Source organism: Sander lucioperca, chromosome 2, assembly GCF_008315115.2.
Source record: "Sander lucioperca isolate FBNREF2018 chromosome 2, SLUC_FBN_1.2, whole genome shotgun sequence".
NCBI classification, from domain to species: Eukaryota; Metazoa; Chordata; class Actinopteri; order Perciformes; family Percidae; genus Sander; species Sander lucioperca.
This window is the reverse complement of record NC_050174.1, coordinates 48,357,102-48,383,705: the sequence shown is the minus strand read 5'-3', so window position 1 is coordinate 48,383,705 and position 26,604 is coordinate 48,357,102. Positions and strand designations below refer to the sequence as shown.

General features: G+C 44.2%; 3 protein-coding genes across 6 annotated transcripts in view; 2 read left to right on the top strand and 1 right to left on the bottom strand.

Moving 5' to 3' along the window:
* Nucleotides 1-7,672, top strand: part of gpsm1a (G protein signaling modulator 1a) — an 11,361-nt gene extending 3,689 nt beyond the window's left edge. Inside the window, exons 3-4 of the mRNA XM_035999083.1 lie at nucleotides 369-566; nucleotides 6,923-7,672. Of these exons, the coding sequence (XP_035854976.1) occupies nucleotides 369-566; nucleotides 6,923-7,123 (399 nt within the window). The 3' untranslated portion in view covers nucleotides 7,124-7,672. The remainder of the gene's footprint in view (nucleotides 1-368; nucleotides 567-6,922) is intronic.
* A 1,389-nt stretch (nucleotides 7,673-9,061) lies between these two features.
* Nucleotides 9,062-26,604, top strand: part of LOC116056979 (transcription termination factor 1) — a 31,328-nt gene continuing 13,785 nt past the window's right edge. The window contains exons 1-3 of one of the 4 annotated variants that reach the window (XM_031309391.2): nucleotides 9,062-9,156; nucleotides 22,912-23,253; nucleotides 23,299-23,612. In XM_031309391.2, coding sequence (XP_031165251.2) covers nucleotides 22,933-23,253; nucleotides 23,299-23,612 — 635 coding nt within the window. In that variant the 5' untranslated portion in view covers nucleotides 9,062-9,156; nucleotides 22,912-22,932. Of the gene's footprint in view, nucleotides 9,157-22,911; nucleotides 23,613-26,604 lie in introns of those variants that run through there. The other 3 variants (XM_031309390.2, XM_031309389.2, XM_031309393.2) reach the window with 3 other exon arrangements.
* The window catches only part of endog (endonuclease G), a 28,588-nt gene continuing 25,618 nt past the window's right edge, over nucleotides 23,635-26,604 (bottom strand). Inside the window, exon 7 of the mRNA XM_031309398.2 lies at nucleotides 23,635-23,665. The gene's annotated coding sequence lies outside the window, so the exon portion shown is untranslated. The remainder of the gene's footprint in view (nucleotides 23,666-26,604) is intronic.

Sequence of the window (26,604 nt, the reverse complement as noted above, 5' to 3'; positions counted from 1 at the left end):
AGCGTCCACAGCCCTCACCATTCCATATCCATCTTCGCCAGAGGTATAAAAAGGTGCACAGGAAACAAAAACCTTGAAAAAATTACATAAGGCCCACCCAGTCACAGACATATTATAATATTATTATATTATAATATTATTACAGGACTTCGTGTTCAGTGAAATATGGTCGGCCATTTGGAATCTGGAATTTTTACTTTACAAATTACAGACATGGCCTAAATGCACAGAATTAAGATCACAGACAGCCTCTGTAATTATTACAAATGACTAGAGGTCACCAGGTAATACTAGTCCCATCTGAATAGGGCTTAAGACAACTTGAATCACATTAAATATCTCACAGCCGGTCCCTGTTGTTACTTCAGCGTGGGAGCAGCCAGCAGGAGGAGCCAGAGGCCTTGTTGGACCTGATCCTGGAGGGTCAGGGTCAGAGACTGGAGGACCAGAGAGCCAGCCTCAGTCTGCTGCCTGACCCAGGACCAGCTGCACTTTGTGGGGCCTGCAGCCCCGACCAGCCCGCCCCCCCAAGTCTGGACTTCTACTACATGCTCATTCACTACCAGGTACCAGCAGGACTCATGGAAGGATTCTGCATGAGCACAGTAGTTGTATTGTTCACATGTAAATATAATATACTAGGGCTGTAACGGCTGTAGCCCTGTTAGAAGGAGACAAACTTATTTCAAACTGTGTGCTGACATTGTTCAGCTGCAGTCGGGTCTGTCTGTTGAAACACTTCAAACATTTCATTTACAGCATCCCCCGAATGTGTCGATTAGATCAAAACAAAAACTACAGAAAAACATACCCAACTGTGAGTTTTGTGTATACCATTTTGCCTCTACAATATACTGATGTTCGTATTCACTGTATCAGTCAAAACATTCAGAGTTTGAACTGAGGTGAAATATTGTTTTTGTTGGTCTCCTTTCCAGCTGTAGGAAGCTCAGCTGATCCTTTTTAAATACTGTTTTTCATACAGACTGTCAGTCAGTGGATGGAGGAGTTTAACAAAGTAACAGCTTCTGGTTTGAAGCACAAACGTTCGCCAAAAACCTGAAACCTGATTCAATTCAATTCAGTTTTATTTATAGTGTCAAATCATAACAGGAATTATCTCAGGACACTTTACAGATAGAGTAGGTCTAGACCACACTCTAATTTACAAGGACCCAACAATTCCAGTGATTCCCCCAAGAGCATGCATGAATGCGTAAGTGCGACAGTGGCGAGGAAAAACTCCCTTTTAGGAAGAAACCTAGGACAGACCCAGGCTCTTGGTAGGTGGTGTCTGACGGTGCCAGTTGGGGGTGTGATGAACAATGGCAATAATAGTCACAATAAAGATAATGACTAGAAGTAGTAGTTATAATACTTCATAGTGTCGTAGAGCACAGCAGAGCGTAACAGGGCGTGGCAGGGCATTGGCCGGACATAGCAAGTCGAAGCCGGGCATTGCAGAGCGTAGCAGGGTGTAATAGGGCACAGCAGGGCGTAGGGCAGGACAACGGTGACAGCTGCCACCATGATGTAGGTGCCATCATGATCCAAGGAAACATGCTGGGCGGAAAAAGAACATAAGGACTCCGGGGAATAAGCTCCCCGGAGCTAGGTTAGTAATAAGCATTTCTGGGATATGAATACACACAGATGGAAAAAGAGAGGAGAGAGAAGCTCAGTGTGTTAAAGGAGGTACCCCGGTAGTCTAGAACTATAACCGCATAACTAAGAGCTGCAGGGAAGGGGAGATAGGGAGGCTGTGTTCCGTGATTGTGGCTACACACCTTCCCCCGCTGGTCTAGGTTAACGCTGTGACTCCTTACTCCCTAAGTATACGTAAGCTTTCTATGGGGAGAAGCAGAGATAGGGTGGGGGTGCGCCATGACTGTGGCTACACACCCACCCCCGCCGGTCTAGGCGAACGCTGCAACTCCTCATACCCTAAATATAGTAAGCTTTCTATGAAGAGAAGCAGAGATAGGGAGGGGGTGCATCATGACTGTGGCTACATACCTTCCCCCGCCGGTCGAGGCGAACGCTGCAACTCCTCACTCCCTAACTATAAGCTTTATCAAAGAGGAGAGTTTTAAGTTTACTCTTAAAAGTGGTGACAGTGTCTGCCCCCCGAACCCAGACTGGGAGCTGGTTCCACAGGAGAGGAACCTGATAGCTAAATGCTCTGGCTCCCATTCTACTTTTAGAGACTCTAGGAACCACAAGTAACTCTGCATTCTGGGAGCGCAGTGCTCTAGTGGGACAATAAGGTACTATGAGCTCTTCAAGAGATGATGGTGCTTGACCATTTAGAGCTTTGTAGGTCAGAAGAAGGATTTTAAATTCAATCCTGGATTTTACAGGAAGCCAAGGCAGAGAAGCTAATACAGGAGAAATATGATCTATTTTCTTAGTTCTTGTCAGAACACGTGCTGCATCATTCTGGATCAGCTGGAAAGTCTTAAGTTAAGTTTTATTTGAGCATCCTGATAGTAAGGAATTACAGTAGTCCAGTCTGGAAGTAACGAATGTATGGACTAGTTTTTCATCATCGTTTTGAGAAAGGATGTTCCTAATTTTGGCAATGTTACGAAGGTGAAAGAAGGCTGTTCTAGAGATTTGTTTTAAGTCGGCGTTAAAGGATAGATCCTGATCAAAAATAACTCCTAGATTTCTGACAGTAGTGCTGGAGGCCATGGCAATCCAGAGTAATTATATCCATCCAGAGTAATTATATCTTCGGATAATGAGGTTCAGAGGTGCTTAGGGCCCAGCACAATAACTTCAGTTTTGTTTGAGTTTAACATCAGAAAATTGTAGGTCATCCATGATTTTATATCTTTAATGCATACTTGAAGTTTAGCTAACTGACTGGTTTCGTCTGGCTTGATTGACAGATATAATTGGGTGTCATCCGCATAACAGTGAAAGTTAATTGAGTGTTTCCTAATAATATTGCTTAGAGGAAGCATATATAAGGAGAATAGAATTGGTCCAAGCACTGAGCCTTGAGGAACGCCATGGTTAATTTTAGTGTACTTGGAGGATTTATCGTTGATATTAACAAATTGGGATCGCTCAGAGAAGTAGGACTTAAACCAGCTTAGTGCGATTCCTTTAATGCCAACTAAATGTTCCAGTCTCTGTAACAGGATGGTATGGTCAATAGTATCGAATGCAGCACTAAGATCTAATAAGACAAGTATGGAGACAAGTCCTTTGTCAGCAGTAATTAGAAGGTTGTTAGTAATTTTCACCAGTGCCGTCTTTGTGCTATGATGCTTTCTAAATCCTGACTGAAAGTCCTCAAATAGACTATTCCTATGTAAAAAGTCACATAACTGATTAGCGAGGATCTTGGAGAGAAAGGGAAGGTTAGATATAGGTCTATAGTTGGCTAAGACCTCAGGATCAAGGGTGGGTTTTTTTCAGAAGCGGTTTTATCACAGCTACTTTAAATGACTGCGGTACATAACCTGTTAATAAAGACATAATGATCATATCTAGTAATGAAGTGTTAACCACGGGTAACGCTTCTTTAAGTAGTCTCGTTGAGATGGGGTCTAAGAGACAGGTAGATGGCTTAGCTGAAGAGACCTTTAACATTAATTGTTGAAGGTCTATAGGAAAAAAACAGTCTAAGTATATGTCAGGTCCTGACGTTCTTTCTAGCACTCCTGCATTCAACGGTGAACCGTTAAAAGTTGAGGGCAAAAGGTGATAAATTCCATCCCTGATTGTTATAATTTTATTATTAAAGAAACTCATGAAGTCATCACTGCTCAGAGCTATAGGAATAGATGGCTCAATAGAGCTGTGGCTATCTGTCAGCCTGGCTACAGTGCTGAAAAGAAACCTTGGGTTGTTCTTATTTTCTTCTATTAATGATGAGTAATAGTCTGATCTGGCATTTCTGAGCGCCCTCCTATAATTGTTCAGACTGTCTTGCCAATCTAAACGAGATTCTTCCAATTTGGTGGAACGCCATTTACTTTCAAGTTTTCATGAGATTTGTTTTAATTTGCAAGTTTGGGAGTTATACCAAGGTGCTAGTTTCCTTTGCTTCATCATCTTCTTTTTGAGAGGAGCAACAGAGTCTAAAGTAGTCCGTAGGCAGGCCGTAGCACCGTCTACAAAATTATCAATTTGGGAGGGACTAAAGTTTACATAAAGGTCCTCTGTTATATTAAAGCACGACATTGAGTTAAATGCTGTTGGAATATCTTCCTTAAATTTAGCTATAGGACTGTCAGATAGGCATCTAGTGTAGAAGCTTTTATTTAATTTCGTATAGTCGGGTAGTAAGAATTCGAAAGTTATTAAAAAATTGTCTGATAATAAGGAATTCTGTGGAAATACTATTAAATCTTCAATTTTGATGCCATATGACAGCACAAGGTCAAGGGTGTGGTTAAAACAGTGCGTGGCTTCATGCACACTCTGACTGAAACCAATAGAATCTAGCAGTGAGTTGAAGGCAGTACTAAGGCTATTGCTGTCAACGTCCATATGGATATTAAAATCACCTACAATAATTATTTTATCTGATTTTAGGACTACACATGACAAAAACTCTGAGAATTCAGATAAAAATTCAGAATACGGGCCTGGCGCTCGGTAAACAACAACAAATATAATTGGCTGTAATGTTTTCCGTATCGGATGTTGAAGATTAAGAACAAGACTTTCAAACGAGTTATAATTTAGTTTAGGTTTAGGATTAATTAACAGGCTTGAGTCAAATATGGCTGCAACTCCCCCTCCTCGGCCTGAGCCTATAGGAATTTGAGTATTATTATGAGTGGGAGGAGTGGCTTCATTTAGACTAACATATTCTTCATGGCCCAGCCATGTTTCCGTAAGACAGAATAGATCAGTTTGATTATCTGATATCAAATCGTTTACCAACATTGCTTTAGAAGAAAAGAGATCTAATATTTAATAGTCCACATTTGATTCTCCTATTCTGTTCTATCGTTGCAGCGGTTGTTTTAATTCCAATTAGGTTGTTAAGTATAGCACCTCGTTGGTTTACGTTTGATTTTACCGATCTCAGTCGGGGGACAGACACCGTAGTTATGAGATTATGAATGTGTGGCTGCTCCAAAGGAAGCACAGAGGAGCGTGTAGCGCTGTACCTCTGATTACTGATATTATTGATTCTTACTGGAATGATATAGCTGGTCTGTGGGTTAGCAGAGTTATCTGTAAAGGAGTGAGAGCTTATGGGAGAGTGTGACTGGGAAGTGCGCTTGTGCGTGTGTTTACGGGGTGCAAACAGTCAATCAAAGGTCTGGGTCTGCAGGGCGTGCCGCAGATTCCCACAGAGCATCTGGCTGCCGCGTCTACTGGGATGAATCCCATCCCTGCTGAACAGGGAGCCACGTTCCCAAAACAGATTAAAATTGTCAATAAAACCTATCTTGTGAATGCCGGATGTAAGCTGGAGCCAGGTGTTGAGGATGAGTAGTCTGCTAAAAAGGCATGCTCTGCGACCTCGAGATGGAAGTGGGCCCGAAATAAAAATCAACTTCCCAGTGCTTTTTAAAGCTTCAATGAGAGTGCCAAAGTCTTCTTTGTGCGCTCACTCTGCTGATAGGACATGTCATTATGTCCACAATGGACCACGATGCGTTTAATAGAGGTCGGGAGTGAGGGTATCAGGTCCACAGCTTTAGCCAGGATGTCTGCAACTTTGGCTCCAGGAAAGCAGTGTGTGACAGCATTAAAAAACCGTATATCCCGTGTGATGGAGTCACCAATAATTATTGTGGTTGGGGGGAAGAGCGGACGAGGAGTGGGAGGGCGTGAATGGCCGGTGGCGGGAACAAAACAGCCAGTATCGGTTTCAGACAGACAATGAAAAGAAGAGGAAGATTGCTTACCGTTCGGTGGGGGTGATTGTTTTTGAGGAACGTTGTCATTTGGCCGGTTCAGGCAAGGGAGGCCACTGGACCATCTGACTACCACATCCCTTAGAAGTTTTCGCCGCGAGGCTGCGGTCCTTTCCTGTGACGACAGCTGGTCAGGACTAAACCAGTTCCTGTTCCTGATGTGAACAGGAACCAAATAAAGACACTTGCAGAGCAGATTGAAAGGGACTGTACTGTAACACGGCGTTTAGTTGGCAACATGAAGACATGGGTACCCTGGAACCAACCATCAACCACCAGGAAACAGGGTATGGGGTGAAGGAAGGACTAGAAAACACCACACAGCCTGAACAGGGTACAGTAGGCGCAGGGTACAGTAGCAGCAGGGTACAGTAGCAGCAGGGAACAGTAGCAGCAGGGAACAGTAGCAGCAGGGTACAGCAGCAGCAGGGAACAGTGGCAGAAGGGTACAGTAGCAGCAGGGAACAGGGTATGGGGTGAAGGAAGGAATAGAAAACATCACACAGCCAGAACAGGGTACAGTAGCAGCAGGGAACAGTAGCAGCAGGGTACAGTAGCAGCAGGGTACAGTAGCAGTAGCAGCAGGGAACAGTAGCAGCAGGGTGATGAAGGAAGAGGCTACATGGCAAACGTCGGAGGTGCAGGAGGGCATTATCATGAACATGTTCATACCACATCCTATGAAAATATATGCACAACAATTCAAATGATTTCCTACAAAATGAGGCGATGTGCTACCGGCTACAGAGCCCTGTGAACTGTCAGTGGTTTCTGTGGACATTACAGTTTGAGTTTAGCTGACCAAAGGGAAGCATCATGTAGCGACGACAGTTAACCCTAGTCTAACCCTAGACACCCAAAACATATAGTTCAGATTAGATGGAAGACTGGTGGGAAACGTCTGATAACATCCCTGATGACTCCGCTGATTTCACTGTCTCTCTGCCTGTCTGTCTGTCTGTCTCGCTAACCTGTCTGTCTGTCTCTCTAACCTGTCTGTCTCTCTGTCTCTCTAACCTGTCTGTCTGCAGTCTGACCGGATGGAGGACCAGAGGTGTTCCCTTCCTGATCTGGAGGATGTGATTGGTCCAGTTCCTGACGGTCAGGAGGATTTCTTCTCTCTGGTTCAGAGAGTTCAGTCCCGGAGGATGAACGAGCAGAGATCCTCGCTGCTGCAGACGCACACGGAGGAGGAACATGAAGCTCATCTTCATCTTCAGTCTGGAAGTTAAAGAACAGTTGAAGTACTGTTTGTATTGTCAGACTGGGGAATAGAGTCTGCATCTTAAATACGCTCTGTCTCTATTAGAGCTTACAACTAGGAGACTTGAAACCATAAATGCAGAACATTGTTCTTCTGTCCTGGAGTGTAAATGAATATGTTTCTGTTTTTAAAACTCTAACAACATCTGAAATCTGAACCCTAACCCTCCTGTTGTCTGACCAGGTTTTCAAAGTTTTCTAGATCAGAAATTTGGGTTTCTTTCAACCAGAGTGCCCAAAAATAACATGGATGGCTCCATACAACGCTCTTCGCAAGACAAATTTAAATGTTTAAAAAAGCAACAAAAACATTGAAAGCCTCGAAAAGAACAAAAGGCGAAATTTCTTTTTGAAAAGCGACAATATTGTCAAAAAAAACATCAAAAGTGTTGAAAACGCATTAAAAATGTGTCAAAAAAACGTGAAACGGTGCTAAATTTCAGACAAAAGGAGGGTTAAAACAGTAATACAGTTTTGTAACATGTTACTGATATTTAAATGTATTTATCTAACAAACATCAGAGTCTGTTTTTATTTAAGAACTTCTTCTCTTCATAATGTCCAGCCATTCAACAGGATTCACTTTCACTTTCTTCATCCTGAAGGAACCCAGACACATTCAATTCAATTCAATTTTATTTATAGTCTCAAATCATAACAGGAGTTATCTTGAGACACTTTACAGATAGAGTAGGTCTAGACCACACTCTAAAATTTACAAAGACCCAACAATTCTAGTAATTCCCCCAAGAGCAAGCATTCAGTGTGACAGTGGTGAGGAAAAACTCCTTTTAGGAAGAAACCTGGGACAGACCCAGGCTCTTGGTAGACGGTGTCTGACGGTGCTGGTTGGGGGTGTGATGAACAGTGGCAATAATAGTCACAATAAAGATAATGGAACAGTGACTACAATGGTAGTCGTAGTAGCTCATGTCATAGCAGGGCACTGCTAGAGGATGTAGTGTGGCACCGCAGAGCGTAGCAGGGTGTAGCTGGGAGTGCAGCAGGACCACGGCGACAGCTGCAACCAAGATCTTGGTGACCAAGGAAATATGCTGGGCGAAAAACATGAAATATTATGTTGATATATTAGGATCATTAAGTCAGAATATTATGTTAACATTAAGATCATTAATGTGTATTATGTTAATATTAGGATCATTAATGTGTATTATGTTAATATTAGGATCATTAATGTGTATTATATTAATATTAGGATCATTAATGTGTATTATGTTAATATTAGGATCATTAATGTGTATTGGATCATTAATGTGTATTATGTTAATATTAGGATCATTAATGTGTATTATGTTAATATTAGGATCATTAATGTGTATTATATTAATATTAGGATCATTAATGTGTATTATGTTAATATTAGGATCATTAATGTGTATTGGATCATTAATGTGTATTATGTTAATATTAGGATCATTAATGTGTATTATGTTAATATTAGGATAATTATATTATGTTAATATCAGGATCATTAATGTGTATTATGTTAATATTAGGATCATTAATGTGTATTATGTTAATATTAGGATCATTATATTATGTTAATATTAGGATCATTATATTATGTTAATATTAGGCTCATTAATGTGTATTATGTTAATATTAGGCTCATTAATGTGTATTATGTTAATATTAGGATCATTATATTATGTTAATATTAGGATGATTAATGTGTCAAACAGTCAGAATATTTCTGACCTTTTATAAGAAAATAAAACTTTAAGCAGATGTTTATTGAAACATGTGGAAACAGAACATAAACTTAATTAAATCAAAGAACAAGTACCTTAAACATCGTGAGTAAAAGTACTTCGTTACATTTCAGCTCTGCAGAGAAAACAAACGGAAACTCCGTCAGAGTGAGACCTCTCAACGCCTGATCTTTGAGGCGCCCTGCGCATGCGCAGCTAGAGAGCAGGAAGTAAACAAGCAGCGTGCCCCCTTCCAGCCCGCGTGCAGCCGCAGAGGATACTCCGAGACGGTAAGATATTAAACTATAGAAACATTAAAACATGTATTAACGGTTACCACCAGTGGTGTAGTCTACCGTTACGTAACGATGACGGGATTGTTGTGAGAGGACTGGAGTGTGGAGTGGAGTGGGTATATATATATATATATACAGTACAGTACAGTATACCCACTCCTATACATTCGACTACACCGGTGGTCTGCTGCAGCGTCGCTCGAAACTTCAGGGGCAGGCTTACCAAAACACGGAGAGAGTGTACTTTAAATCTGCTTTCATTTCATACATCATTTCTGTCAGGTCCATAACGTAATTTGGCGATATGGCTCTGTTCAGAGGAGTCCCCTGACCTTTCATGAGCACCATGAAAAAGCAGAGAGTCAGGGGACAGCAGCAGCATTAGGGGACGCTCACACAGTTTAATACTGGGAGAGCTAAACTATTCCCCCATATCAGTGGTGTAGTGGTCCCTGGAGAAGTGGGTATACTCTCAGTGTTCACCTTTTTTTAAAGTAGTCCAGAAAAAAGCCCTGTTTTAGAAACAGTGACATGTAAGACTATGATTTAGTTAACCCAAAAATCTGTCATTTCTACTTGCTCACTATTATAAAATGATCATGACTTGATTAGGAGCAGTTTGTAGTTACTACACTGCGGTCAAGCCAGCCTCCACCTCGAAATAAGCGGTCAAACTAGCCGCCTCTATATTTCGCGGTGCGCGTATACACTTGCTATTACGGTGAGACCGTCAGAACTAAAAACAGGGAATTTTCCGACGAAGGCAATTTCCCAATCATTTATTCTGTCTGCCTGTCTATCTGTCTGCCTTCCTGTCAGAAAGAAAGAAAGAAAGAAAGAAAGAAAGATTTTAGCACACCTCACAACCTTTCACTGCATGATATGTTGAATTCCAAAATAAGAGCCCCCCAAAAATTATATATAAGCTGTTTGTCTACACATTTAGAAAATCATAAAAATAAAAGTCCTAGCTTCCACAGATCAATTTCACCTCAGATGGAGAGGACTCCATCTCAAGGTGTCAACTACAATGTTTCAGGACATTCTGATGTTGTTTTCCAAAATAAGAGCCCCCCAAAAATCATATATTAGCTGTTTTGTCTACACATTCAGAAAATCATAAAAATAATAGTCCTAGCTTCCACAGATCAATTTCACCTCAGATGGAGAGGACTCCATCTCAAGGTGTCAACTACAATGTTTCAGGACATTCTGATGTTGCTTTCCAAAATAAGAGCCCCCCAAAGATCATATATAAGCTGTTTTGTCTACACATTCAGAAAATCATAAAAATAAAAATCCTAGCTTCCACAGATCAATTTCACCTCAGATGGAGAGGACTCCATCTGAGGTGTCAACTACAATGTTTCAGGACATTCTGATGTTGTTTTCCAAAATAAGAGCCCCCCAAAAATCATATATTAGCTGTTTTGTCTACACATCAGAAAATCATAAAAATAAATGTCCTAGCTTCCACAGACCAATTTCACCTCAGATGGAGAGGACTCCATCTCAAGGTGTCAAGTACAATGTTTCAGGACATTCTGATGTTGTTTTCCAAAATAAGAGCCCCCCAAAAATATATATATAAGCTGTTTGTCTACACATTCAGAAAATCATAAAAATAAAAGTTGTCAGATGGATCTGAGGTGAAATTGGTCTGTGGAAGCTAGGACATTTATTGTTATGATTTTCTGAATGTGTAGACCATCCATCCATCCATCCATCGTCGTCCGCTTATCCGGTCTCGGGTCGCGGGGGTAGCAGCTCCAGCAGGGGACCCCAAACTTCTCTTTCCCGAGCCACATTAACCAGCTCCGACTGGGGGATCCCAAGGCGTTCCCAGGCCAGGTTAGAGATATAATCCCTCCACCTAGTCCTGGGTCTTCCCCGAGGCCTCCTCCCAGCTGGACGTGCCTGGAACACCTCCCTAGGGAGGCACCCAGGGGGCATCCTTACCAGATGCCCGAACCACCTCAACTGGCTCCTTTCGACGCGAAGGAGCAGCGGCTCTACTCCGAGCTCCTCACGGATGACTGAGCTTCTCACCCTATCTCTAAGGGAGACACCAGCCACCCTCCTGAGGAAACCCATTTCGGCCGCTTGTACCCTGGATCTCGTTCTTTCGGTCATGACCCAACCTTCATGACCATAGGTGAGGGTAGGAACGAAAACTGACCGGTAGATCGAGAGCTTTGCCTTCTGGCTCAGCTCTCTTTTCGTCACAACGGTGCAATAAATTGAATGTAATACCGCACCCGCTGCGCCGATTCTCCAACCAATCTCCCGCTCCATTGTTCCCTCACTCGCGAACAAGACTCCAAGGTACTTGAACTCCTTCACTTGGGGTAAGGACTCATTCCCTACCTGGAGAAGGCACTCCATCGGTTTCCTGCTGAGAACCATGGCCTCAGATTTAGAGGTGCTGATCCTCATCCCAGCCGCTTCACACTCAGCTGCGAACCGATCCAGTGAGTGCTGAAGGTCACAGGCCGATGATGCCATCAGGACCACATCATCTGCAAAAAGCAGCGATGAGATCCTCAGCCCACCGAACTGCAGCCCCTCTCCACCCCGACTACACCTCGATATCCTGTCCATAAATACTACAAAGAGGATTGGTGACAAAGCGCAGCCCTGGCGGAGGCCAACTCTCACCTGAAACGAGTCCGACTTACTGCCGAGAACCCGGACACATCTCTCGCTTTGGTTGTACAGAGATTGGATGGCCCTGAGAAGGGACCCCCTCACCCCATACTCCCGCAGCACCTCCCACAGTATCTCCCTGGGGACCCGGTCATAGGCCTTCTCCAGATCCACAAAGCACATGTAGACCGGTTGGGCATACTCCCAGGCTCCCTCCAGGATCCTTGCGAGAGTAAAGATCTGGTCCGTTGTTCCACGACCAGGACGGAATCCGCATTGTTCCTCTATCCGACTATCGACCGAACCCTCCTTTCCAGCACCTTGGAGAAGACTTTACCAGGGAGGCTGAGAAGTGTGATACCCCTATAGTTAGCACACACCCTCTGGTCCCCCTTTTTGAAAAAGGGAACCACCACCCCGGTCTGCCACTCCTTAGGCAGACACCCAGACTTCCACGCAATGTTGAAGAGGCGTGTCAACCAAGACAACCCCTCCACACCCAGAGCTTTAAGCATTTCTGGACGAATCTCATCAATCCCTGGGGCTTTGCCACTGTGGAGTTGTTTAACTACCTCAGCAACTTCCACCAGGGAAATTGACGACAATCCCCCATCATCCTCCAGCTCTGCCTCTACCATAGAGGGCGTATTAGTCGGATTTAGGAGTTCCTCAAAGTGCTCCTTCCACCGCCCTATTACCTCCTCAGTTGAGGTCAACAGCGTCCCATCCTTACTGTACACAGCTTGGATGGTTCCCCGCTTCCCCCTCCTGAGGTGGCGAACGGTTTTCCAGAAGCACCTTGGTGCCGACCGAAAGTCCTTCTCCATGTCTTCTCAGAACTCCTCCCACACCCGCTGCTTTGCCTCTTTCACGGCAGAGGCTGCAGCCCTTCGGGCCCTTCGGTACCTTGCCACTGCCTCCGGAGTCCTCTGGGATAACATATCCCGGAAAGACTCCTTCTTCAGTCGGACGGCTTCCCTGACCACCGGTGTCCACCACGGTGTTCGTGAGTTACCGCCCCTTGAGGCACCTAAGACCCTAAGACCACAGCTCCTCGCCGCAGCTTCAGCAATGGAAACTTTGAACATTGTCCACTCGGGTTCAATGCCCCCAGCCTCCACAGGGATGCACGAAAAAGCTCCACCGGAGGTGTGAGTTGAAAGTCTGTCGGACAGGGGCCTCCTCCAGACGTTCCCAATTTACCCACACTACCCGTTTGGGCTTACCAAGTCTGTCCAGAGTCTTCCCCCACCCTCTGACCCAACTCACCACCAGATGGTGATCGGTTGACAGCTCTGCCCCTCTCTTCACCCGAGTGTCCAAAACATACGGCCTCAGATCAGATGAAACGATTATAAAATCGATCATTGACCTTTGGCCTAAGGTGCTCTGGTACCAAGTACACTTATGAGCATCCCTATGTTCGAACATGGTGTTCGTTATAGACAATCCATGACTAGCACAGAAGTCCAACAACAAACAACCACTCTGGTTTAGATCAGGGAGGCCGTTCCTCCCAATCAGGCCTCTCCATGTGTCTCCATCATTGCCCACGTGCGCGTTGAAGTCCCCCAGCAGAACTATGGAGTCCCCCACTGGAGCCCCATATAGGACTCCACTCAAGGTCTCCAAGAAGGCCGAATACTCCGAACTCTTGTTTGGTGCATATGCACAAACAACAGTCAGAGTTTTCCCCCCCACAACCCGCAAGCGTAGGGAGGCGACCCTCTCGTCCACCGGGGTAAACTCCAACGTAGCGGCGCTCAGCCGGGGGCTTGTGAGTATCCCCACCCCCCCCGTGCCTCACACCCTGGGCAACTCCGGAGAAGAAAAGAGTCCAACCCCTATCCAGGAGTATGGTTCCAGAACCGAGACTGTGCGTAGAGGTAAGCCCCACCAGATCTAACTGGTAGCGCTCCACCTCCCGCACCAGTTCCGGCTCCTTCCCCCACAGAGAGGTGACATTCCACGTCCCCAGAGCCAGCGTCTGCTGCCCGGGTCTGGTCCGTCGAGGCCCCTGACCTTCACTGCCACCCATGTGGCAGCGCACCCGACCCCAGCGGTTCCTCCCACAGGTGGTGGGCCCATCGGAATGAATGTGTAGACAAACAGCTAATATATGATTTTTGGGGGGCTCTTATTTTGGAAAACAAAATCAGAATGTCCTGAAACATTGTAGTTGACACCTTGAGATGGAGTACTCTCCATCTGAGGTGAAATTGATCTGTGGAAGCTAGGACTTTTATTTTTATGATTTTCTGAATGTGTAGACAAAACAGCTTATATATGATCTTTGGGGGGCTCTTATTTTGGAAAGCAACATCAGAATGTCCTGAAACATTGTAGTTGACACCTTGAGATGGAGTCCTCTCCATCTGAGGTGAAATTGGTCTGTGGAAGCTAGGACTTTTATTTTTATGATTTTCTGAATGTGTAGACAAACAGCTTATATATGACCTTTGGGGGGCTCTTATTTTGGTTGTGAGGTGTGCTAAAATCTTTCATTCTTTCTTTCTTTCTGACAGGAAGGCAGACAGATAGACAGGCAGACAGAATAAATGATTGGGAAATTGCCTTCGTCGGAAAATTCCCTGTTTTTAGTTCTGACGGTCTCACCGTAATAGCAAGTGTATACGCGCACCGCGAAATATAGGGGCGGCTAGTTTGACCGCTTATTTCGAGGTGGAGGCTGGCTTGACCGCAGTGTTACTACTGGTCACACAAGCAGCCTGGATGAATGTAAAATGTATTTATCATGAGGCAAACATGGTGTTATCTCTTCTCCTCTAAATGTGCAGTCATATTGCCACTGGGAATTTGCCAGTAGTTTAAAATAATGATTCATTTGGAAACCACCTTAAAACTTACTTCAGAATTATGTCTTCCATCAACTGGGGTGGCACACCGCCGCTTGTGTTATTTCTTCATCTGTTGTTTGGTCTGCTGCCGTTATCGTAGTCAAGTGGCACTGGCACCTGAGGTTTTTTTTTTGGTTTTTTTTCACTGGCACCTGAGGTATTAGCGATATTTTCCTCGGCATGACCCGCCCTACTCTGCCTCTGATTGGCTCATCAGTCCTCATGCCTAAAGTTAACCAATCTAATCAGTGAAAGCAGCGAGTACCAGCCAATTAGAGGCAGAGGAGGGTGGGTCATGGCTTCACTATCCTTGAGGAAAAAATGGGCAATCTGGCTCACAGATATTACTGAATGGTGCGCATCAGGGGGGATTTAGAAGTGGGTATACGCAATGCTGACTGAAAAATAAGTAGGTATACGCCGTATACCAGCGTATACCCTGGACTACACCACTGCCCCATATGAACAGAGCAGCAACAATGACATAGAAGCAAATGCCACGTTATACACGACAAGGTGGAGCAGGGGAGGAGGTGGGTAGCAAAAAGCGAGCAGCAAGCATTTGGAGCAAACTAAAGCAGCAGTAGGAACAAGCTAAAGTAGCAGCATTTAGGAGCAGCTAAGGCAGCAAGCAGAAGGAGCCAACTGAATCAGCTTAAGTAGCCGCCCTGTTGAGTGTAGCCATTTAGCAGCAAGGGGAGTGACCAGCTGATGCGCTAATGCAGATCAGCTGCTGCAACTTAGCTGATGCAGATCAGCTGATGAGACCGTGTTGTTGACCAATAGCGGTTAGCAGCGTCTTGACTACCTGGCCTGCCAGAACTGACGCTGACGCTCAATATATCATAGTGATCCACATGAGTTCGTATATCATATATCATATATCTACTATAGTGATCCACATTAGTTCATATATCATATATCTACTATAGTTACATTACATTACATGTCATTTAGCTGACGCTTTTATCCAAAGCGACTTACAATTAAGTGCTTTCAACTGTGAAGGTTCAAACTCCAGACAACAAGTAGTAAGTGCAAATACAGTAGCTTTAAATAGTTAATGCTACAAAGAGACATATGAAAGTGCAGGTTCAAGTATTTTATTTATTTTTTTATCCGAGGTGTAGTCGGAAGAGATGCGTGTTTAGCCTTCGGCGGAAGATGTGTAGGCTTTCGGCCATCCTGATGTCGATGGGGAGCTCGTTCCACCATTTGGGAGCCAGGACAGTGAACAGTCTGAATTTCGTTGAGTGATTAGTTCTCCCTCGCTGTGACGGGGCAGCCAGCAGTTTGGCTGATGCAGAACGAAGTGGGCGGGTAGGGGTATATGGTTGGTCCATGTCCTGGATGTAAGCGGGTGCTGATCCATTCGTGGCCCTGTACGTAAGTACTAGTGTCTTGAAGCGGATGCGGGCCGCAATTGGTAACCAGTGAAGAGAGCGGAGGAGAGGTGTAGTGTGAGAGAACTTGGGGAGGTTGAAGACAAGTCGAGCCGCTGCATTCTGAATGAGCTGCAGGGGTTGGATGGCACATGCAGGCAGGCCAATCAGGAGGGAGCATGCAGGCAGGCCAATTAGGAGGGAGCATGCAGGCAGGCCAATCAGGAGGGAGTTGCAGTAGTCTAGATGTGAGATGACTAGAGCCTGAACCAGAACCTGAGCCACCTTCTGCGTTAGAAGTGGACGTATCCTTCTGATGTTATGCAGCATGTATCTACACGATCGGGTGGTCGCAGCAATGTTAGCAGTGAAGGAGAGTTGGTCGTCAAGTGTTACTCCCAGGTTTCTAGCAGTCTGGGTGGGGACTACTATAGAGTTGTCAATTGTTATAGTCAGGTCTTGGGTAGGAGAGCCCTTCCCTGGAAGGAAAAGGAGCTCAGTCTTGTCGAGGTTGAGTTTCAGATGGTGTGTAGACATCCAAGAAGAGATGTCAGTCAGACAGGCCGAGATACGTGCTGCTACCTGAGTTTCAGACTCAGGAAAGGAGAGAATTAGTTGGGTGTCATCTGCGTAGCTGTGATAAGAAAAGCCGTGCGACTGAATGACAGACCCGAGAGAGTTGGTGTACAGAGAGAAGAGGAGGGGACCCAGGACTGATCCCTGAGGAACGCCAGTTTTAAGTGGGCAAGGTTCTGAGCTAGACCCTCTCCAGGTTACCCGGTAGGTTCGGTCTGCCAGGTAAGATGTGAGTAATGAGAGCGCAGAGCCTGAGACACCCAGATTTCGGAGTGTTGAAATGAGGATCTGGTGGTTCACTGTGTCAAAGGCAGCAGAAAGATCCAGAAGGATGATGATGGAAGAGAGAGAGGTTGTTCTAGCGATGTGAAGCTGCTCAGTGACAGCAAGGAGGGCAGTTTCTGTTGAGTGGCCAGCCTTGAAGCCAGACTGGTGGGGATCAAGAAGGTTGTTCTGGTGGAGATAGGTAGAGAGTTGATTATAAATGGCACGCTCAAGAGTTTTATATAGAAATGGAAGAAGGGAGACGGGTCTATAGTTATTTACATCAGAGGAGTCGAGTGTTGGTTTTTTGAGCAGTGGGGTCACTCTTGCCTCTTTGAGAGCATCGGGGAAACAGCCAGTTGACAAGGAGATGTTAATGAGATGGGTGAGGAAGGGAAGGAGGTCCGGAGCAATGGACTGGAGAAGGTGAGAAGGGATAGGATCCAGGGGGCAGGTGGTTGGGTGGGCAGAGGTAATCAAAGTAAGAATTTGGTTTGGAGATAAAGGGGTGAAAGAGGAAAGAGTACTGGAAGTGATGGATGGTAAGGTGATTTTAGAAGGTGTGGTGGAGAATGAAGAGCGTATGTCATCTATCTTTTTTACAAAGTAGTTGACAAAGTGGGTTGGTAGGAGGGAGGAGGGAGGAGGTGGACTGGGGGAATCTAGGAGGTTGGAGAAGATGGAAAAAAGTTTTTTGGGGTTCGAGAAAGAGGATTCAATTTTGGTTTGATAAAAAGAGCTTTTGGCTGCAGAAATAGAGGCAGCGAAGGAGGAAAGTAGAGACTGATAGGTAAGCAGATCATCTGGGTGTTTAGATTTCTGCCATTTCCTTTCTGCTGCCCTTATAGTTGATCTTTCAGCACGTACTGAGTCAGATAACCACGGAGCTGGGGAGGACTTAGTGATCCACATTAGTTCATATATCATATATCATATATCTACTATAGTGATCCACATTAGTTCATATATCATATATCATATATCTACTATAGTGATCCACATTAGTTCATATATCATATATCATATATCTACTGTAGTGATCCACATTAGTTCATATATCATATATCTACTATAGTGATCCACATTAGTTCATATATCATCTATCATATATCTACTGTAGTGATCCACATGTGTGTGTATATGTATATATATGTATATGTATATATATATATATAAATATATATATATATATATATATATATAGGCGAGAATCTGCCTTTGGGGGGGGGGCATATCATCATGGTGGGTCTGGGTGTCCTCCCCCAGGGAAGTTTTGATCATCAATGACTTCATTTCCTGTATTCTGACACGCTTTAATGCACCAATTTATGGTGGAAATCCCTTTTATTTAGCCTATGTGAAGAAGAAAAACACAGATGACAGTTCAAAATATATCAAAAATATAATGCAAAGTATGTTGTTGCGTGTCATTGGACATTAAGAGGGTATATGGAAATCCTGGAGCTTTCTTAGTGGGTATACTGTGTATACCTGCGTATCACGTAGACTACACCACTGAGTATACGTTAATGTTATAGAAACTCGTGGAAATGAACCACATGAGGCTATATATATATGCGGTAGCATTACAAAATACGCATGGGCTGTCACTCCGCACCGTTCTGGGATGGGCGAGTCTAATGCTGGGAGGGAAACAATTACAGTATACTCACTACCAAAAACTAGTCTACACCGCTGGTTACCACGGTAACAGGGATCCGCCAAAAACTCAGCAGGAGTGCGTTTATGTCACAATTTATCTGGAAAACTGCGCGTCACTGGATGCTTCTTTAAAAAGGTTTCAGCAGGGGGGGTGGGGGGCTGTACTCTGTCAGATATTATATAGAGATATAAAGTAAAGATCTCTAACGCAGAGCATCATGGGTAATGTCAGGGTGTGAGATGGGGGGGGTCTCTGGACTACAGCTGAGACTGGCATGGTTCTCAGTTAAATAAACTGGGGGGGTAGTACATCAGTGTTAGTGTAGTACACACTACACTAAATATCAAATTTAAATATATAATTAATACATCTCTGTAGTGCAGACTCTGTACTACACACTACACTAAATATTACATTTAAATAATTAATAAATAACCAGCTTTTCAAAATAACAGTTGCAATGTATAATAACTTTTAGCTCTTTAAACTATTTTCAATGGAAGTGCTTTAACAGTTTCACTGGCATTGCTCCCATTATCCTCCGTGACTCGCTCTCTTCCACTTTGCCCAACAACTCTTCTCCAAAACTGCACTGAGATAACAGAGCTCAGCCCACAGCTTCACTCACTCCAGCAGATAGTATGCGTGAAATGAAAACAGGACACGTAATTTCACTGTGTGTAACTACGCTAACTAACTGTGTATTGTGAACCGCGTGTAGTGATTAAAAACAAACAGCTGTGTCTCAAAGACCGGGCAGCAGCCAGGACATTGAGAATCCACCGTGAGAGGTGATGATAGTTCAGTCACTTCCTCATGGATTCACTTGGTTGAAACAAGAGAAGAAAGCCTCACTGATGTGAAGAACAGGACAGAGAAACATATAGAAATGCTCTCTGCCCACCGTATGCCAACGCTCCGGTAAGTCCATCACTCCGTCTCTGCCCGGGCATGCCCCAGCTGTCGCACATTTGTTGACAAACTCCGACGCACACGCGACGGTGAAATGGCGATTGTTCTCACGGACACACACGCGCAATATCAACTGGCTAGTTATCCTCCAGACAGCGACGGACCACGTCTCTTTGTCTTTCTCTCATTTCGGCCGCGTGGCGCGCGTGCCCGCTAGCGGTGTGAAGCGCGTCTGCGCTATTGTTCGAGATGCACTTGATGGCCTTTTGTGCAGCGGACTTTTTTTTTTTTTTTTTTTTTTGACCTAGTTAAGGCGGTAGGGTTCCCCAGCTTAGGCGGCCGCCCAAGCTGCAAAGTGCTGCGGGAAACCCTGGAAGGCCAAGCACTGCTACTTCTGGTACTTGGGCGGAGTGATTTTCACCAGTCACGTTCGCTACTAGCTAGCTAATCACATCGGTTTTGTTGACGGAAGTAACAACGGTGCTAATCACTCCGGCTCCCGGCACTCCTCCCGGCACAGGGCTGGGGATTGTTGTGGAAAATCTCTTTGGTGTTCGGTGATGAAGCTGGAAGTTAAGATTGTCTGACACGCTGGAGTTATTTTCTTTGTTCTCTTGCAAGTAGAAGGAGGCCGTCTGAGAGAATGTGTCAACGAGACAAAGAAAACTCTTTTATAGCTGAGCATACAAAGGGAGGGACTGTATTTCTTGTCGACTCAGTAATTCTTTTCTGCTGATTCTGCTTCTTTTACTGCTGAGTCTGTACTGTTTCAGGAAAGACTGCTTCAGGCTATTGCAGTTGGCTCTCTGCCAGGTGCTACCGAGTGTGGAGCCTACACCAGAGGGAGGGAGCTGCGTAGCCTCAGTGCTACGGATGCAGATTAATCTATGGTCTCCTTTTAAGATATTAGAACACTTATAATAGATCCCTATAACTTCTATATTATAATATGATATAGAAATATTGTATTGTATAAAAGTAAATACATATGAAGTCATGAAAATATAAAGATCATGCAGCAATGGATAATATATGAAAGAAAAATCACACATCAGTATGACAGATACAGTTGTGTTCAAAATTATTCAACCCCCACTGAAATGGATTGTTTTGGCCGGTTTGACATTGATTTTGATCATTCAGTCATCCTGCTTACAATTAAATCAAAGAGGCACGTGTAGGTCAGACAAATATAACATAACATTTATAATGAAATAACCACAAATGTCTTTTCTGTGCTCACATTATTATCAGTTTTATTCAACCCCCAAGTGACATTCAATCTTAGTACTTAGTACAACATCCTTTTACAGTTATAACAGCTTTTAAAGCTAGCTTTAGCTTGACACAAGTGTCTTGCAGCGATCTACGGGTATCTTCGCCCATTCATCATGGGCAAAAGCCTCCAGTTCAGTCACATTCTTAGGCTTGCGCACTGCAACTGCTTTCTTTAAGTCCCACCAGAGGTTCTCAATCGGATTTAAGTCTGGTGACTGCGATGGCCACTTCAAAATGTTCCAGCCTTTAATCTGCAACCATGCTCTAGTGGACTTGGAGGTATGCTTGGGATCATTGTCCTGTTGAAGGGTCCAACGTCTCCCAAGCCTCAGGTTTGTGACGGACTGCATCACATTGTCATCCAATATCTCCTGGTACTGAAGAGAATTCATGGTACCTTGCACACGCTGAAGCTTCCCAGTACCTGCAGAAGCAAAACAGCCCCAAAGCATGATTGACCCCCCGCCATGCTTCACAGTAGGCAAGGTGTTCTTTTCTTCATAGGCCTTGTTCTTCCTCCTCCAAACATAGCGTTGATCCATGGGCCCAAACAGTTCTAATTTTGTTTCATCAGTCCACAGAACACTATCCCAAAACTTCTGTGGTTTGTCCACATGACTTTTGGCATACTGCAGTCGACTCTTCTTATTCTTTGGAGACAGCAAGGGGGTGCGCCTGGGAGTTCTGGCATGGAGGCCTTCATTACGCAGGGTGCGCCGTATTGTCTGAGCAGAAACTTCAGTACCTACATCTGACAAATCTTTTCTCAGTTCCTCAGCAGTCACACGGGGACTTTTCTCCACTCTACGCTTCAGGTAGCGCACAGCAGTCGAAGTCAGCATCTTCTTTTTGCCACGACCAGGTAGCGTTTCAACAGTGCCCTTTGCCTTGAATTTGCGAATGATGCTTCCTATGGTGTCTCTTGGTATGTTTAACATCTTTGCAATCTTCTTATAGCCATTGCCCTTCCTGTGAAGAGTAATCACCTCTTCTCTTGTCTTCCTGGACCATTCTCTTGACTTCACCATGTTTGTAACCACACCAGTAAATGTCTAGAAGGAGCTGAGTATCACTGTCATTTTAAAGCTGCCTAATTGGTGCTTATTAGGCTTTATTGCTGCTCCCTGACATCCACAGGTGTTTTCAATACCTGATTGAAAACACTTCAATGAACCTCTGTTCTTCAGAGTGGTAGTCTTTAAGGGGTTGAATAATTGTGTCAATGAAGAATTCACAAAAGAAACATTTACTACTGTATTACAAAACCAATTGATGTCATTTTAGTTGCATATGGTTCTTTAAGAAGTCCTTGTAGGATTTCATTCTGAATACAATTACAAATGTACACTAAATTCCCTAAAACCATTTACAGCATTGGGGGGGTTGAATAATTTTGAACACAACTGTAAATCTTTCCACTACAGGATCGGAACTAAATGTTCTGTACAAAAAGAAATGACATCATCACACTACAGAACTAATCTTTGTGTTTATGTTCCAGCTGCGACTTCGTGAGCGTCTCTGTGTAACGGAGAGTTTCTCCTGTCTGTCTGTCTCTCTGTCTGTCTGCCTGCCTGCCTGTCTGTCTCTCTGTCTGTCTGTCTCTCTGTCTGTCTGCCTGTCTGTCTGTCTGTCTGCCTGCCTGTCTGTGTCTCTAACCTTTAACCTAAACCAGTCCTTCCAGAAAAATGCTTTTTGTGTTTTTTTGTGATAGTTTTGGGCTAAAATCCTTGATTATGCGGCACGTTTTCTTGAAAAATGCGATGAAATTGCGGGAATTTGCAAAAACTGCGGTTTCATCGTGGCTTCATGGCGGGGTTTGCAGCTTTTCGATGATTCATGGTTCACGTTGCGTAATTATGTCACTTCATAACGTTCCCATGGCAACAGGGGGAAATGGCTGCTCTTGTTTGAAGTAAACGCAACATTTTTCAACTTTCTGCTAAGATATATGTAACTTTTTTGCAACGAAAATGCGGGTATTATGAAATCATGCAAGCCCCGCATATTTTGCGCGGAAATCGGCAATTTATGCGGCGAAAGTGTGGCAAATTTGAAAAACTGTGGCTCCCGCATAAATATGCGGACTTTGGCTGATTATGCATTGAATTATGGGATGGCATAATCACGTTTTTCTGGAGGGACTGCTAAACTATTTCTTGTTTTTCAGCAGAACCAACTCTCCATCGTCATGACGATGGCAGACTCCCCTGAGAAGAGGAGGAGGGAGATGGAGCGCTGTCCCACACCGGTGGACATCCCAACACCAGACAGAGAGGAGAGGAAGAGGAGGAGAAGGGAGGAAGAGCAGGTCGTCATGGAGACCAGTGAGCCAGAGAAGAAGAAGAAGAAGAAGAAGAAGAAGAAAAAGGTGGAAGAGGAGGAGCGTCTTCCTGTTGATGAAGATGAAAGCAGCCAGAAGAAGAAGAGGGAGGAAGAGGAGGAGAGTCTTCCTGTTGATGAAGATGAAAGCAGCCATAAGAAGAAGAAGAAGAAGAAGAAGAGGGAGGAAGAGGAGGAGAGTCTTCCTGTTGATGAAGATGAAAGCAGCCAGAAGAAGAAGACGGAGACGCAGGTCGTCATAGAAACCAGTGTGACAGAAAAAAAGGAGAAGAAGAAGAAGAAAGACAAGACCGGACTGAGTGTCGCCATGGCAACAACACCCCAGAACCACAGAGAAGCAGACGTCCAGAAGAAGAAGAAGAAGAAGAAGACAGCTGGGAGAGTGGAGGAAGTGATGTCACAGGAAGATGAGAGTCTGGTAGAGAAGAAGAAAAGAAAAGACGAGAGGAGGAGAGAGATGAAGAAGAAGAAGACGGTAGGAAGAGGAGGAAGAGGAGGAGAGAAGAGGAGAGAAGACGCAGTAGAGCAGTGAGTTTATTAATATTATTATTAGGGCCCGAGCGCCGACAGCGGTGAAGGCCCTATTGAAACTGAAGGAATTATTATTATTATTATTATTATTATTATTATTTTCCTGGCAAATGAATTGGCTTTTTGAGGGGCTTAACATATTCAAAAACTCACCAAATTTGGCGGTCGTATCAAGTCTGGTGAAAATGTACGTATTTTAAGGGTTTCGGGAATAGGCGCGCAAAAATGGCTCGCTAGCGCCCCCTACAAAGTTAAAAAAAATGAGCCCCTGCAGTGCGTTTAACGTAGACTCACGAAATTTGGTACACATATGTATCATGTCAAGATGTACAAAAAACGTCATTGAAGCCATACCCTAAGCCCAACAGGAAGTCCGCCATTTTGATTTCAAAGTTTGAAATTAGTGCGATTTTGGCCATTTCCACATGTCGTACTTTAACGAACTCCTCCTAGAGATTTCATCCGATCAACTTCAAATTCGGTCTGTGCCATCTTAAGACATTAAAGATGAAAAGTTGTTAAAAGAAAAACTTTTCGTCATAGAGCATGGCCGTGGCGGGGCGGCCATTTTGTGCGTTTCGCCGCCGAAACAGGAAGTGGGTGTAACTCGAGTGTACATTGTCCGATTGGCTCGAAACTTTCCAGGATTCATAAGAGTCCAACCCTGAGGACAAATAAAGGCCGATATTTAGTTAAAGTCATAGCGCCCCCTAGTGGCAACAGGAAGTAGGCCTAAAAGTCAAGGTGCTATACTTTAACGAACTCCTCCTAGAGATTTCATCCGATGTACTTCAAACTTGGTCTCTATCATCCCAACTCATTTAAGGTAGAGTCTTGTGTGAGGTGTCATTGAACTCAGCAGAGAGTTGCTTCTTCATTGGTGATGGTTTGGCCCGCCCCCTATGCTTAAGCCACGCCCCCTTTCATGAATGCTGATCCATCTAAGGTAGAGTCTTGTGTGAGGTGTCATTGAACTCAGCAGAGAGTTCCTTCTTCATTGGTGATCATTTGGCCCGCCCCCTATGCTTAAGCCACGCCCCCTTTCATAACATTTGAACCGTTTAAGGTAGGGTCTTGTGTGAGGTGTCATTGAACTCAGCAGAGAGTTGCTTCTTCATTGGTGATGTTTGGCCCGCCCCCTATGCTTAAGCCACGCCCCCTTTCATAACATTTGAACGATTTAAGATTGACTATTGTGTGAGGTATCAGTGAACTCAGCAGAGAGTTGCTTCTTCATTGGTGATGTTTTGGCCCGCCCCCTATGCTTAAGCCACGCCCCCTTTCATAACATTTGAACCGATTAAGGTAAATCCTTGTGTGAGGTATCATTGAACTCAGCAGAGACTTCCTTTTTAATTGGTGATGGGTTGACCCGGCCCCTATAATTTAGCCACGCCCCTTTTTATAACTGGTGACCCATTTAAGGAAGAGTCTTGTGTGAGGTGTCATTGAACTCAGCAGAGAGTTGCTTCTTCATTGGTGATGGTTTGGCCCGCCCCCTATGCTTAAGCCACGCCCCCTTTCATAACATTTGAACCATCTAAGGTAGAGTCTTGTGTGAGGTATCATTGAACGCAGCAGGGAGTTCCCTTTTCATTGGTGACGATTTGCGGTGTCTGAGTGCCGCGCAAATGCACGGTCGCAAGGAGCGGCGACCGCCGGTGACCCCGCCGCGCGCAGAGGAGCGAGGGCCCGTCCATCGCTGCTTGCAGCTTTAATTATTATTATTATTATTATTAGAGGGGGGTAACAGGGTTAATTCTGTTGCTTCTTTCTTTTGTAGTCCAAATATAATTATCTGTATTAGAACTACAGATGAGTAGAGGTGTCACGATTCTCCAAATCCTCGATTCGATCACATTGTCGATTCTAAGGTCACGGGTCGATTCTCGATTTTTACATTTATGTTTTTTAAAGCACAGGTTGCTATGCCAGTTTTAGACTAGACTGATGCAATATAATACCTGACCTTTGATCTACGCTGTCACATTTAAAACCTTTATTAACAACATAATGTAACAATAATTATATCTGTAAGCTGCCATCTAGTTTCTCTTTTGTAACTGCAGTCTTCTTCACAGAAGATGACATTCAAGTTCACAACAAAACAAACGCAAACAATGACACAGCCATGTCCGTAGTCTTCTCTGAACATTTAGTGTCTTAACAAACTTATATTATATATAATAACATATTTCTGAACAGTTGCGCATCACCACACAGATAACTGCCATGTTAGTCGTGCTGCCAGTGGAAGGCTATGGTACACGCACATAGATAGATAGATAGATAGATTTTTTTATTGATCCCAAAAAATGGGAAATAACATTGTTGCAGCAGCAAAAATTTCAGACACACAGCACACGTACAGAGTAAACATTAAATAATAGGAAAAAATATACATAAAATAATAATAGAATAATACACTAGCAATATTTAAAAATATATACAATTTGGAAATAAAATGTACAACTGTTTCGATATATAGATAAACTTAATGTGCAAGTTGGGGAGTAAAAATGTACAACTGTTTCACTGGTAATGATTGTGCAAGGCTGGTCAAGGTGCATTCAGTGCAGTTGTGATGTCTATGAGTCTTATCTCACACTCAGAGATGAAGTGTTAAAAAGTTTAATTGCCTGTGGTAGGAATGATTTCCTGTAGCGGTCTATGCGACATCGAAGCTGTCGGAGCCTCTTAGAGAAGGTGCTCCTCTGTTGGACCAGTGTGGGGGGGTGGAGAGGGTGGTCGGGGTTATCCATGATAGATAACAGTTTGTTCAGTGACCTCCTCTCCACCACAGCTTCAAATTTCTCCTATTTGCAGCCAATAACGGAGCCAGACTTCCTGATCAGTTTGTTCAGTCAGTTTGTGTCGCTGGCTCCGATGCTGCTGCCCCAGCAGATGGCGGAGGAGAACAGAGCGCTGGCCACAACAGACTAGTAGAACATCTCCAGCATCTTGCTGCACACATTGAAGGATCTCAGCT